The sequence below is a fragment of the Ovis aries genome, chromosome 25 (genome assembly GCF_016772045.2).
Source record: "Ovis aries strain OAR_USU_Benz2616 breed Rambouillet chromosome 25, ARS-UI_Ramb_v3.0, whole genome shotgun sequence".
Classification (NCBI taxonomy): domain Eukaryota; kingdom Metazoa; phylum Chordata; class Mammalia; order Artiodactyla; family Bovidae; genus Ovis; species Ovis aries.
The window spans coordinates 27,758,781-27,773,847 of NC_056078.1; the positions used below are offsets into that span (position 1 = coordinate 27,758,781).

Here is a 15,067-nt window from a genome sequence, read left to right on the forward strand (position 1 = left end):
TGGCAGCCCACCAGGCTCCCCCGTCCCTGGGATTCTCTAGGCAAGAACACTGGAGTGGGTTGAATTCTAGTGCCCACTAATATCTGTGTTTTCCTTGAAAGGGATGGTGGTGGCAAGGGCACATAGGACCTTGGAGGCCACTGTAAAGACTTTGGCTTTTACTTTGAGATTAAAATCTGAGAGAGACTGGAAGCCTCTGGGGAATTTAAAGCAGAGGAATGATGTGGTTTTATGGTGGGATTCTGGATTATTTCAAAGTAGATATGACAGGATTTACTGACATCAGAAATGAAAATATTCAGACTATTTTAAAAAATACACACATAAACTCAAAACACAAACACACACACTCTTTCTTTTTCCAAAATGGAATAATGAAGTATGTATGTTCTGACTCATCAGTATATTGTGAACAGTTTTCTATGCTAATAAATCTCTGCGTTACATATACAAAGTGCTGTATTGAATTTTATTGCATAGATTTATTGTAATTTGTTCAGCCATCTGTTTGATATTTGAATTCTTCCCAATTTATTTTCTGACGATCAGTATCATTACACGTGTCATTTTATTAACCTAAACTTGAAGAAATGCAACTGCTGGGCCAGAGGGTAAGCACTTATGAAAATGTCTGAGAAACACTGCCAAGATTCTAAAAAGGCATGTTAATATTTTATATTTTCACTAACACTATCTAGTCAATTAAATTTAAGTGTTATTCCAATAGTTAATTCTGATGCACAAATAGCTTTGTGTACAGTACAGATTTGTTAGTCTATGCGAGGAGGAACAACTAGTAGCCCCTTCATAAGAGGTAATCAGCATTAATCTTTATCCCAGTTTCTTGGATTTCTTTAGATTTTTGAGAGTGATCTTAGTTTAGGAAAGACTTCATTCACCTCATGTAGTTTGGAGGACTAAGCCGAAGTCTAAGCTAGTTTAACTGTAGCATAGATCGGGTGGTAAAGCTGCCCGGTATGCAAGGTACAGCTTCGATGCCTACAGTTTGTCTATCTCCTAAACAAACCCATAACCTTTGATTTACAGGTCTATAATCAGCCACAGGAGCCCAAGAACATGCGGTAGCAGGAAGGGAATTATGATGCTCTTTTTAGCAGCACTAATTGGGAAACCTTGGTTTCTACTTCAACAGATTCTGACCACAAGGAAAATGAACACTTAGAAATTTAATGTATATTCTTAGATCAAACTTAAACTTCATATTGCTTTTATGTGAAAAGCCTTAAATAATGAAAGAAACTACAAGAGATGTTACTATGAGCTTACCACCCTTACACATAGACTCTGCAATGGCTACAAAGAGAGTTCTTTATTGTGTCTCAGTGTGATTTATTTTATGTCAAGTGGCAAGGTTTTCTAAATAATATGAAACACTACCTGTCAAAAACCTGAGATTAAAAACTTCATAAGACTGTGAAATGTTTCTGAATTTGTTCAGCAAGGTTTTAGCTGTGCAGACACTTCTTCCATCTAACTATTGCTCTTCTTCCATTTACATCTTTTCTAGAAAATACATTTCAGCCCCGATTCTATCTATCTATCTACATAACTTTCTAAATAAAATTTCACACCTGAAGAAAAGAAATAGCAAATGTTCCTACTTCAAGGTATATAACCTGTTTTTACACTATATCTCTACCTCAGTTGCTAGATGACCTTCACAGGGCTGCCAGAAACAGTCTTGCATTTAAATAGATCTTCCTTAACACTGTTATTTGACAGTTGTGCTATATGAAGAGTATTAAATGCCAGAGATGTCAAAAATCTTTGATTCCCCAAGAGTTTCTGGGAAGTAGATTCCAAGGCATGCCTGTGCTTTACCTTTTTATTAAGGTCACATCCTTCTTCAGAAATATATTTTCTTCAAATGCATGTTGCTATTTTTGTGGCCAAATTACATAGGTGATAGATTCCCTACCCCTACCTTCTGAGATCTAAAAAAATATAATCATCTGCTTGACATTCATTTCATTCTATGTGGTTTCATGCCATTCCTTGTGCTCAATAGCCAAAGTGACAATTTATGCCAAGATACAACTTAATGCATATGTGCTTATAATTAGCTGCTTTAATAAAGAGATCGGATATTTGATACTTAATTTATGCTCATTATGAAGGATCCTCTTTACATGTGACTTAGTTTGGTGTCACATAAAAAGCTATTTTTTTGGCTTAGTGTCCAAATAGAAAAAAATTTGCTATGCTAATTAATTTTCTAGATTTCACTGTATATAGAGAATAACTATTATTTTAAACCAGTTTTAAATACTAGGCAGGAGGCTAAGGCTACTTGGAGCAATATAAAATTTTAGTATGTATACTAAAATAATTACTCTGAAAATTTCTTAGATACTTAGCCAACAAATATACATGGAGTACGTGTTATGAGCCAGATACTGGGCTGGATACCTTCTCCAGCAAATCAGTCCATGACAACCACTATTTCTTGCCTTGATTTCATTTTTGCTCCCTCAAATTCTTCAGCAAAACAAATGAGCATTTTCCAAAGCTGTTCCAGAAATAAGTAAGCAACACATCATGAAGCCTAAGCATAACCAAACACTATTAAGTTGTGGGTTTTACGGAAAAGTCAGATATATAGAAAGGACAGACACATTTGATTCCAGTCCAGCTTCTAAGAGGCAAACAATGGGAAAAAGTGGGGCTCACAGGCCATAGTAAATATTTTACACAACATAAATTACTGAGGGCTGAATTCTACAGAGCCACCCCAATCATCAACAGAACAAAAACAAGAGACAGCAGAGGTGGAAGAAGACAGAACAGAAGGTAGGTGAGGTACAAGAGGGGAAGTTTCTATAATCTGTTCTTGGGAAATGATGGAAAGACTCTGGCAGGATGGTAAACTGAGGTCTATTTGACACTGTAATCAAAGGTATAGAGATGGACAGGTGGTTTTGTCTCCTTTCTACCTAGAAGAAACCCAGAGAAGTCACATCCCAAATATTCTTTCATTGAAATATTTTTGGAATGACTACTATTAGTAGGATACTGTGTTAGATACTTTGGGGATACAAAGCCACATAGCAGAGTTCCTAATTTCAAGATATTATTTAGTGATGCCATAACCACTGTCTAAACTTTCATTAATTAGAGAGTTTTTCAAACTAACAAATATTTCTGGAGCTGTTACAAGGTATCATAATTCATTCACAATTCAATGTAAAAAGTTTTTTTAAATTCTGATTTTTAAAACAAGTAGAATTTTAGCTGAGATACAGGAGAAAGTTCCGATTTGAAGAGTGAAGGGAGAAGAAGAAATAATGTGAAGGGTTAGGGTACTTTCTAGAAGGCATAGAATTTAGCTATATTGGAGTTTTACTTTTCTTGCTCCAGGAATTTTCTCCCATTGATAAATGAGATCTAAAACAGAAGGAAGCCTTCCCTCATTAGGCCTTCGCTCCCAAGGCCCTAAGGAGCAGAGACGGAAAAACAAGGGCAGACCTCTTTCTTTTCTCTCTTTCAGAGCTCCTATATATGAATCTCATATCATAAGAAGCGGCTCCACAGAAAAGTGGCAGAAAGCTTTACAGGCCAACATAACCCATTCGAGAGAGAATACAGTATATGCAAACATAACAATTTTAGTGGCGGCACCAGCTCATAGAGCATACAGAAAATACTCCTGATTACCTCACTCAATATTCTTTTTAGAAAACAGGCCCATTTGACTATCTGTACTGAAAGGGTAGAGCTCTAGGAATCCTGCGATCTCAATCAGATTTCCATAAGATTTTAAGATAATATTAGAATTTTATTAGAATTTTTAGAATATAATTTTCAGAACAGAATTTTCAAAACATGAAAATGGATCAATTTAAATAAAACACAAATATGAAAAGGCTAATAATAACTGATTTCCTCATGGTTATAAAATTATAAAATCTTTCTCAAGATACAGTCAAAACACATTTAGATCTTATCTTTATTTTAAGTCACAATTTGCTACTTTAGTCTCTGTTCTCCCCTTGGCCTTATGAACCCTCAGAACAAATCTCAGGCATTGTTCTCAAGGGATAAACTTTGCTTTTGCAAATGAAAAAATTTAATCTTCTAGTACAGTCACAAGGAGACTTGTGAGAGCTAAATACAAACACCACTTATTTCTTGCTAATTTGAACTAAAATTATTTTGTGGTTGTTGATACAAAGATGTAAATGCTTCAACTTTCTGTAACAACAGGGTCTACTGAAATGACATTATATTTGCAAGTACATCTGGCTCAAAATGAACTTAACATCATAAATATTTGATATATTTAAATGCATTATTTTATTGTTTTGACAGAAACTGTATTATTATAAAATCAATGAATTAACCATAAGAAAGGCTATGCTAGAGAAAGAAGTTACTGGTAAATAACACAGTGAGACACTTTTGGCCTAACAGCATGCTAATGAGAATTTCTGAAGTTCTAAGCACTTTTTATAGGTAAAACAACACTGAATAAGATCAACCATTTTCTTCTTTGTTTTACCCTTCATAAGGACAATTAGGCAACAGCAGAAAATCCTGAGACATAAAAATTACATGTGTTCGTGCCCAGATACTGGCATGTCCGACTTTTTTGCTCATCAGGTACATCGGATTTTCCAGGCAAGAATACTGGAATGGGTTACCATCTCCTTCTCCAGAGGATCTTCCTGATCCAGGGATTGAACCCGTGTCACCTGCACTGGCATGCAGATTCTTCACCACTGAGCCACCTGAGAAGCATCAGTTAGTTCAGTTCAGTTGTCAGTCGTGTGTGACTCTTTGCGACCCTGTGGACTACATCACGCCAGGCTTGTCTGTCCATCACCAACTCCTGGAGCTTGCTCAAACTCATGTCCATCAAGTCAGTGATGCCATCCAACCATCTCACCCTCTGTCGTCCCCTTCTCCTCCCGCCTTCAATCTTTCCCAGCATCAGGGTCATTCCCAGTGAGTCAGTTCTTCACATCAGGTGGCCAAAGTATTGGAGTTTCAGTTTCAGCTATCAGTCTTTCCAATGAATATTCAGGACTGAGTTCCTTTAGAATTTGACTGACTGGATCTCCTTGCAGTCCAAGGAATTCTCAAGAGTCTTCTCCAACAACACAGTTCAAAAGCATCAATTATTCGGCACTCAGCTTTCTTTATAGTTCAACTCTCACATCCATACATGACTACTGCAAAAACCATAGCTTTGACTAGATGGACCTTTGTTGGCAAAGTAATGTCTCCACTTTTCAATATGCTGTCTAGGTTGGTCATAGCTTTTCTCCTAAGGAACAAGCATCTATTAATTTCATGGCTACAGTCACCATTTGCTGTGATTCTGGAGCTCAACAAAATAAAGTCTGTCACTATTTCCATTGTTTTACCATCTATTTGCCATAAAGTGATGGGATCAGATGCCATGAACTTAACTTTTTGAACGTTGAGTTTTAAGCCAACTTTTTCACTCTCCTCTTTCACTTTCATCAAGAGGCTCTTTAGTTCATTTTCACTTTTTGCCATAAGGGTGGTGTTATCTGCATATCTGAGGTTATTGATATTTCTCCCAGCAATCTTGATTCCAGCTTTGCGTTTCATCCAGCTTGGCATTTCGCATGATGTGCTCTGCATATAAGTTAAAATAAGCAGGGTGACAATATATAGCCTTGACGTACTCCTTTCCCAATGTGGAACCAGTCCATTGTTCCATGTCCAGTTCTAACTGTTACTTCTTGACCTGGATACAAATTTCTCAGAAGACAAGTAAGGTGGTCTGGTATTCCCATCTCTTGAAGAATTTTCCAGTTTGTTGTGATCTACACAAAGGCTTTGGCATAATCAATAAAGCAGAAGTAGACATTTTCCTGGAACTCTCTTGCTTTTTCTAGGATCCAACAAATGTTGGCAATTTCATCACTGGTTCCTCTGCCTTTTCTAAATCCAGGTTGAACATCTGAAGTTCACAGTTCACGTACTGTTGAAGTCTGGCTTGAAGAACTTTGAGCATTACTTTGTGGGCATGTGAGATAAGTGTAATTGTGCGGTAGTTTGAACATTCTTTGGCATTGCCCTTCTTTGGGACTGGAATGAAAACACCTTTCCCAGTCCTGTGGCCACTGCTGAGTTTTCCAAAATTGGTGGCATACTGAGGGCAGCACTTTCACAGCGTCATCTTTTAGGATTTGAAATAGCTCAATTGGAATTCCATCACCTCCACTAACTTTGTTTACAGTGATGCTTCCTAAGGCCCACTTGACTTTGGATTCCAGGATGTCTGGCTCTAGGTGAGTGATCACACCATTGTGGTTATCTGGGTCATGAAGATCTTTTTTGTATAGTTCTTCCGTGTATTCTTGACACCTCTTCTTAATATCTTTAGCTTCTGTTAGGTCCATACCATTTCTGTCCTTTATTGTGCCCATCTTTGCATGAAATGTTCCCTGGTATCTCGAATTTTCTTGAAGAGATCTCTGTGAAGCTCACTCAGTCGTGTCTGACTCTTTGCGACCCCATGGACTGTAGCCTACCATGCTCCTCCGTCCGTGGGATTCTCCAGGCAAGAATATTGGAGTGGGTTGCCATTTCCTTCTCCAGGAGATCTTCCCAACCCAGGGATCGAACCCAGGTCTCCCACATTGTAGGCAGATGCTTTACCATCTGAGCCACCAGGGAAGATCTCTAGGCTTTCCCATTCTATTTTTTTCCTCTATTTCTTTGCACTGATCACTGAGGAAGGCTTTCTTTATCTCTCCTGGCTATTCTTTGGAACTTTGCATTCAAATGAGTACATCTTTCCTTTTCTCCTTTGCCTTTAGCTTCTCTTCTTTTCATAGCTATTTGTAAGGCCTCCTCAGACAACCATTTTGCCTTTTCCCATTTCTTTTTCTTGGGGATGGTCTTGATCACTGCCTCCCATACAATGTTACAAACCTCTGCCCATATTTCTTCAGGTACTCTGTCTTTCAGATCTAATCCCACATTGTACCAGTTCTTGCTTTTGATTTTTCTGGTGGCTTTTCAAAGATTAATAGTACATAGTAAGATTGCTACAATCCACTTTTTGATCATTTTATTATTGCCTCCACAAGCTATCTAAAACTTTGGTCTAGATAGCCCACAGGGTCAATAACTTTATTTAGAAAATATATGAAGACAAAGAACATACATAAATATTTCAACCTGTCAATGGCCAAGATCCAGATTCTAAATTATGTTATGATAACCTAGTGACTCTTAGTATTAGCTATGAATCATCCAAATCAATAAATAATATATAGCATTCTAGATAAATCTAGATGACTTTTCTTTATATCAAGTTATAAGTCTCTGACTTCAATTACAAGATTTAAGACCACCAGCTAATGTTGTAGTTGGTGAGTCCAGAGTACTAAGCCATTAATAAACCATGCTTCAGCATTTTCATTCAATTTCAATTAACCTAGTTTAAGGATCAAAGCCTCTTTGGAAATTATTTAATAATAATAATTATTAACAGTCTTTATTGTGCCTGGAATGAATCTAAATTTATTTTATCAGTGATCAGTTATTTAGTAAATACTTAGTATTCTACTTAATATAGATGTTATGGCTCATGTTTGACAATTGTTCAAGTTAATCCATCAAACCTCATCAGACAGATAAAGTATGAAACAATAAAATCTATGAATTAGGGTAAGAGGGGGATATAAATAATTTAATTCTGAATTATAAGAAACCTTATAAATTTCTCATAACCTACTTCATTTAGAAGTAGGTTAGCTTAAAAACATATTTTCCTCACTCCACTGGTACTGGATGTGGACTGAGGACATCAACAGCTAAAAGAACTGTTCTCAACTCAGGATATAAACAGCAGAGTCTTCTGTTTTATAAACTTCATTTCAGAGAAAACTGAAAAAAACCAATCCTTGCTTTGTTACTTTGCCACAATGCTTTATATATAGTAGATAAGTTCGTAATTAATATCACTATAAATCTGTAACAAATAATCATTACAAACCTATGCTCACTGTCAGGCGGTTACATTCTAGGTAGGAAGATGGACAATAAAGAAGACATATCAATTATCCACTTCTGGGTATTTATCTGGAGAACACAAAAATACTAATTTTAAAAGATAAAGGCATCCCTATGTTCAATGCAGCACTATATACAATGGCCATGCCACAGAAACAACCTACGTGTCCACTGACGAATGAATGGATAAAGAAGATGTGGTATACACTCACGCATGTGCACACACACATATATATAAAATGGCACATAACTCAGTCATAAAGGAAGGTAAAATCTTGCCACTTGTGACAACCTTGGACCTTGAGGGTATTACGCTAAGTGAAGTAATTCAGATGGAGAAAGATAAATACCAAATGATTTCATTCACATGTGGAATCTAAAAAAAACAAACAAATAAACAACATAAAGCAAAACCAAACTCAGAGAGAACATACTAGAGGTTACCAGAGGGGAAGGGGGTTGAAGGGTAGCTGAAATGGGTAAAGGAGGTTAATTATATATGATGACAGATGGTAACTAGACTTGTAATAGTGATCACTTTGTAGTGTATATAAGATGTTTAATTATAATGTTGAACACCTGAAACTCATAATTTTTTAGGAAAGAAAAGAAATCAATTATATAGAATGTGAAATTAAAAGACAGTTGCTCCTTAGAAGAAAAGCTATGACCAACCTAAACAGCATATTAAAAAGCAGAGACATTACTTTGCCAATAAGGGTCTGTCTAGTCCAAGCTATGGTTTTTCCAGTAGTCATGTATGGATGTGAGAGTTGGACTATAAAGAAAGCTGAGCATCTAAGAATTGATTCTTTTGAACTGTGGTGTTGGAGAAGACTCTTGAGAGTGCCTTGGACTGCAAGGAGACTCCCTTGGACTGCAAGGAGATCTAACCAGTCAGTCCTAAAGGACATCAGTCCTGAATATTCATTGGAAGGACTGATGCTGAAGCTGAAAATCCAATACTCTGGCACCTGATGAGAAGAACTGACTCATTGGAAAAGACCTTGATGCTGGCAAAGACTGAAGGCAGGAGGAGAAGGGGACAACAGAGGATGAGATGGTTGGATGGCATCACTGACTCAATGGACACGAGTTTGAGTAAGCTTTGGGAGTTGGTGATGGACAGAGAAGCCTGGCGTGCTGCAGTCCATGGGGTCACAAAGAGTCGGACATGACTGAGTGACTGAACAGAACTGAACTGATATAGAATGTGAAATCATGACAAATGTCAAGGAGAAAAAAGAGAGCAAAAGAGGGATTTAGGAGATGTGTATGTGTAAGTGTGTGTGTATGACAGGACGAAGTGAAGTGAAGTGAGGCTGCTCAGTCGTGTCCAACTCTTTGCAACCCCACTGACATTAGGCTCCTCCATCCATGGGATTTTCTAGGCAAGAGTACTGGAGTGGGTTGCCATTTTCTTCTCCAGGGAATCTTCCCAACCCAGGGATCGAACCCAGGTCTCCCACACTGTAGACAGACACTTTACCATCTGAGCCACCAAGGAAGTTCTGTATGACAGGATAAAAGGTATTTAAATTTTAGGCTGGCCAGAGAAGTCACCCATTATCCAAAGTACATACAGAGAACAGCGAGAAATTTATGTCACTGCTTATTATAAGCACAAGATATTGCTGTCAAATTGGGTTGTTATTCTGGGTGTGAGTCAAAAAAATTCTTGTTTAGCTAAAAAATGAAACTTCTAAAATTGATGGTAAATTCTTGAACACCACTGATTCTATTAATTTTGAAAAAAAAAACCCCAGATAATTAGAAATATAACAGTCTTGTATCATATGGGTTATGCTCTTCACATTGCTCTAGCTGGTTTTCCATTAGAAATCTGAAGAATGGTCCATGTTGTTCATTAGAGTAACAGATGAATAAATATGCTAATGTACTCTCCAAGGCCCAAGCCACTCCCTAGCAAAGCTTTTGGTGTTTAAAGGGCTGCATTTCTTCTTGCCTGAAGACCTGGCAAAAAGTGTATTTAGATGTAATGATTCCTTGTTATTCACAAAAAGGTGGATTCACTGAATGCCTCACTTATCATTCTAGAGGCTATTAGGATGTGGGAAATAACTGATCTCAATGTCATTTCTGTGGCATATTTCCCTCCATGATTTGTTAAATAAAGTAAACAATGCAGTGCACAACACACAGATTGTAAGACTGCTTGAACTGCCCATTATCTACAGCAGAGGTTATGAACAGCCTTTCCACAGCTCAGTTTTATAGAAAGAAGAGGCACTATGGTAAGCTGTGGCTTATCACTGCTGAAAATGTGACCACAGCGGTAAAGCCAAGTGACAGAAGCCCATGTGCTGGAGTGGCCTGGGTTCAAGCCCTAAATCATCTACTTACTGTGGGACTTGAGGCAAGTTTTTTTTTTTAATATAAATTTATATATTTTAATTGGAGGCTAATTATATTATAATATTGTATTGGTTTTGCCATACATTGACATGAATCCGCCATGGGTGTACACGTGTTTCCCATCCTGAACCCCTCTCCCACCTCCCTCCTCATCCCATCCCTCTGGGTCATCCCAGTGCACCAGCCCCAAGCATCCTGTATCATGCATTGAACCTGGACTGGCGATTTGTTTCACGTATGATATTATACATGTTTCAATGCCATTCTCCCAAATCATTCCACCTTCTCCCCCTCCCACAGAGTCTGAAAGACTGTTCTATACATCTGTGTCTCTTTTGCTGTCTCGCATACAGGGTTATCGTTACCATCTTTCTAAATTCGACTGAGTGACTGAACTGAACTGACTGATCTTGTGTGATCCTCACAATAACTGGGGAGAAAGTACTGTTATTTTCCTCATTTTACTGATGAGGACACTTCGGGCCAGAAGCTCTGAGCTCACAACTCACTGTGATTCTACACCAGACTGGCTGCTTCCAGATCCCATATACTCAATCTGGATTTATGTGCTTTCTCTGATTTCTTATACTTTGGCCACCTCATGCGAAGAGTTGACTCAGCGGAAAAGACTCTGATGCTGGGAGGGATTGGCGGCGGGAGGAGAAGGGGACAATAGAGGATGAGATGGCTGGATGGCATCACTGACTCGATGGACGTGAGTCTGAGCGAACTCCAGGAGTTGGTGATGGACAGGGAGGCCTGGCGTGCTGCGATTCATGGGGTCGCAAAGAGTCAGACACGACTGAACGACTGAACTGAACTGAACTGATACTGTATTGGTGTTTTTCTTTCTGGCTTACTTCACTCTGTATAGTAGGCTCCAGTTTCATACACCTCATTAGAACGGATTCAAATGTATTCTTTTTAATGGCTGAGTAATATTCCATTGTGTATATGTACCACAGCTTTCTTATCCATTCGTCTGCTGATGGACATCTAGGTCGCTTCCATGTCCTGGCTATTATAAACAGTGCTGCGATGAACATTGGGGTACATGTGTCTCTTTCAGTTCTGGTTTCCTTGGTGTGTATGCCCAGCAGTGGGATTGCTGGGTCGTATGGCAGTTCTATTTCCAGTTTTTAAAGGACTCCACACTGTTCTCCATAGTGGCTGTACTAGTTTGCATTCCCACCAACAGTGTAAGAGGGTTCCCTTTTCTCCATACCCTCTCCAGCATTTATTGCAAGTTTTTAATTGTTTTGTGTGCCTCAATTTCCTCATCTGTAAAATGAAGATAGTAAACTACAAACATTACACGGTTGATATAAGGAAAATGTAGGTACAACTGAAGTCCTCAAAGAAGAGTATTTGGTGAAATAAGAGCTGAAATTTTTCCAAATTTTATGAAAACTATAAACCCACAGACCCCAAAACTCAAAGAATCCCAAGACAAGAAATACAAGAACACTATACAGAGATACACAATGAAACAAAAACCAAATAACCCTGTAAAAACTACATGAGTGGTTCTCAACCAGGGATTATTCCTCCCCATTCCTACTCCTCTGGGGACACTTGACAAAGATATTTTTGTTTGCAACAACTGGGTGAGGGAAAGTGTGCATGACTGGCATCTAATGCGCAGAGGCCAGGAACGCTGCTAAACATCTTATAATGGAAAGGACAGCCCTCACAAAAATCAGTTACCCTGCCTAAAACATCAGCAGTGCTAAGGCTGAGAAATATGGGGCTTCCCTGGTGGCTCGGATGGTAAAGAATCTGCCTGCAATGAGGGAAGAGAAATACTAAAAGCATATAGTAATCAAAATGCTTAAAACTAGTGAAAAGAGAAAATCTTAAAAATCATATCCTTATCATATTTTCTCATCCTGACAAATACAGAAAGTATATGAGATTGCAATATTAAGCATTTTTTGTAAATAACATACCAAGGTTAAGCCAGGAGCTGAGTACCAAGAAGTCAAGGTGCCCAGACCTGTAGAGCTACTTAGAGGGATTCCCAGTACTCACAAGTCAATGTGACTTTTTAAAAAAAAATCTGAATTTAGGGAGCTACACAATGTGCAGCTTCTATCTTCAGCAAAAACTGAAGATTCTGCTCTGTGGTCTTCCTGACACTTAATCATAGGTTAGAAGTGGTGGGGCCAGGATTTGAACTGAAGTCTGTTTCAAAAATGCATCAAAATAATATTAATAATACAAAATATAAGATCATAAATGTGCTTTCAGTTTACTATTTTGGGTGTTCATAACAAGTTAATATGTATCTATGCTGCTAGAGCACTGGTCCACTACAAATTTATTCAGTTACTTTGGTAGTCAGGGACAGCTGTGGTAAAGCATATCAGTCTATATTTCTTCATTTTTTTCTGTCAATTAGAGGAAAGAAGAGTAACAGTGGTCACAGCTATGGCAGGAACTGCGTATATCATTTACTGAAAATTGTTTATAGTTTAAAAAAAATTTTTATGGAGTACAGTTGATATACAATGTTGTGTTAGTTTCTGCTATACAGTGAAGTAAATCAGTTACACATATATTCACTCTTTTCTAGATATTTTTTCCCATATAGGTCATTATAGAGTATTGAGAAGAATTCCCTGTGCTATACAGTAGGTCCTTATTAATTATCTATTTTATATACAGCTGGAGGAGGAAATGGAAAACCACCCCAGTATCCTTGCTTGGAGAATTCCATGGACAGAGGAGCCTGGTGGGTTATAGTCCATGGGTCGCAAAGAGTCGGACACGATTGAGCGACTAACACACTTATATACAGTAGTATATATGTCAATCCCAATCTCCCAATTTATCCCTCCTCATCCCTTCCCCACTGGAAACCATAAGTTTGGAAAACTGTTTACAGTTTTATCTTTATAGATGCCTACTCTGGAGAAGAGTAGGAAGAGGTGCTTATTTTCATTTGGTTCTGTCCTCCATGGGGAAAAAATTGAGAATCACTCCTTTCAAGTATCAGATCTCTTTGGTCAAGCTAGGTAGATTTCAATCGATGCACACAGAGAGCTAGAGACATACACTCTTTTTTCTGAACGGTTAAAACAAAGTCATACTAAAGGGAAATAATGCCAAGAACGCTTACAGTAGCATACTAATCAACAAAACTGTTTAGCCTAGAATAATCAGAAATTCATCAGTGCTCTAAAGGAGTTTTGTGTCTTAAGAAGTTATCTTCCAAGGTTCAAAAATGAATATTCCACACAATTAGAACAACCGAGCCAATCATCTTTAGTAAAGGAAATAATAGATTAATATGTGTTTTACTGAGGAAGTAGAAACATTAATTGGAGAAGGAAATGGCAACCCACTCCAGTGTTCTTGCTTGGAGAATCCCAGGGATGGAGGAGCCTGGTGGGCTGCCGTCTCTGGGGTCACACAGAGTCGGACACGACTGAAGCCTGAAGCGACTTAGCAGCAGTAGCAGCCTAAACATTAATGAGGGCTAAAGGAGCAGGCAATGTACAAATTATCCTGAGCTTCAAACAGTTAAAAGGTAACTTCGCAGTTGCTTTTTTGTTTTCTTCTAACTTTACCTGGATACTTTATTTTCCTTCCTGTTCTTCAGGTGGTTCTATATACAAGTTATAGAAAATCCAAAACAACTGAAATTTGATGTAACTTATCATTCATTAACTTTGCAAACATGTTTTGTTTCCTCCTCCAATCAACTTAACTCTTTTTATAATCCTGTATGCTACCTGTAAGTGAATAAAAAGTTCATACTTACTCGAAAGAACAGTTGTAAGGAAAATGTAGTCTGAAAAGGATATGAGTCCACATTCTCCAAGGGTGTAAAATATACTGCCTTCATCAGCAAATTTTTCTCGTTCCTGGGCAATTTTCTATTGAATGTATGGGTCCAACCAAAAGATAAAAAGAAGATATAACAGAATGAGAATATAAATAGTTAGAGATGAATGACCATTTTATCTGACAGTTTTATGCTATTTATCATAAGCATTTCTCTGATAGCCATTCCAAATTAATGGATCCTTTACAGTTTTTAAGATGATTAAAATTATAAGCAAAAGATGATTTTGTCTATTTGCTCCAACATGGCTTAATGTGAGCAATGAAAAGTTTTCAGTTTTATGAACTCCTGCCATTTAAGAGGCCCACTTCAGGTCTGAATTTGTTTCTGAGTTTGAAAAACAATCCACCTTTTTCTCTAGAGGTATATAAGGTAGAGAAGAAAAAAAAATCAGTTCTAAATACCCAAGAAAAACAACTAGTGATTAGAACTAGTGATCAGAAATGAAGAAGTTAGCAACTATTGTCAACACCCACCCAAATGTTCAGAAAATTAACTTCTGAAATATTAATTTTAACTTTTACCTTATGAACCCCAAGAATCTTAGTTTTTGAAATGTAGAATAGTTTACAGATTAAATAGCATCTCTGAAATATGTCAAATCAGACATATACATCAAGCTTTAGGCATGATATAATTGTTATATTTACTGTTACTTTGGTGGAGGCTCCTAAATTTTATCTACTTGAAGAAACTCTCCTTTAACTTAGTTTTAATTCTAAGTATATATTTATTTTCTTTAATCTATAAGCTCACAGAGTTAATTCTCAGGTTCAGAAATGGTCTATCTGGGAAGCAGTCTATTCCTGGGTGTTTAAGGGAAAC

General features: G+C 37.6%; 1 protein-coding gene across 2 annotated transcripts in view; it reads right to left on the reverse strand.

Annotated features, from left to right (window-relative positions):
* MICU1 (mitochondrial calcium uptake 1) overlaps positions 1-15,067 on the reverse strand; it is a 234,422-nt gene that overhangs the window by 123,195 nt on the left and 96,160 nt on the right. For both annotated transcript variants that reach the window (XM_015104425.3, XM_012105260.4), the window contains one exon: positions 14,159-14,273. In XM_015104425.3, the coding sequence (XP_014959911.1) occupies positions 14,159-14,273 (115 nt within the window). The remainder of the gene's footprint in view (positions 1-14,158; positions 14,274-15,067) is intronic.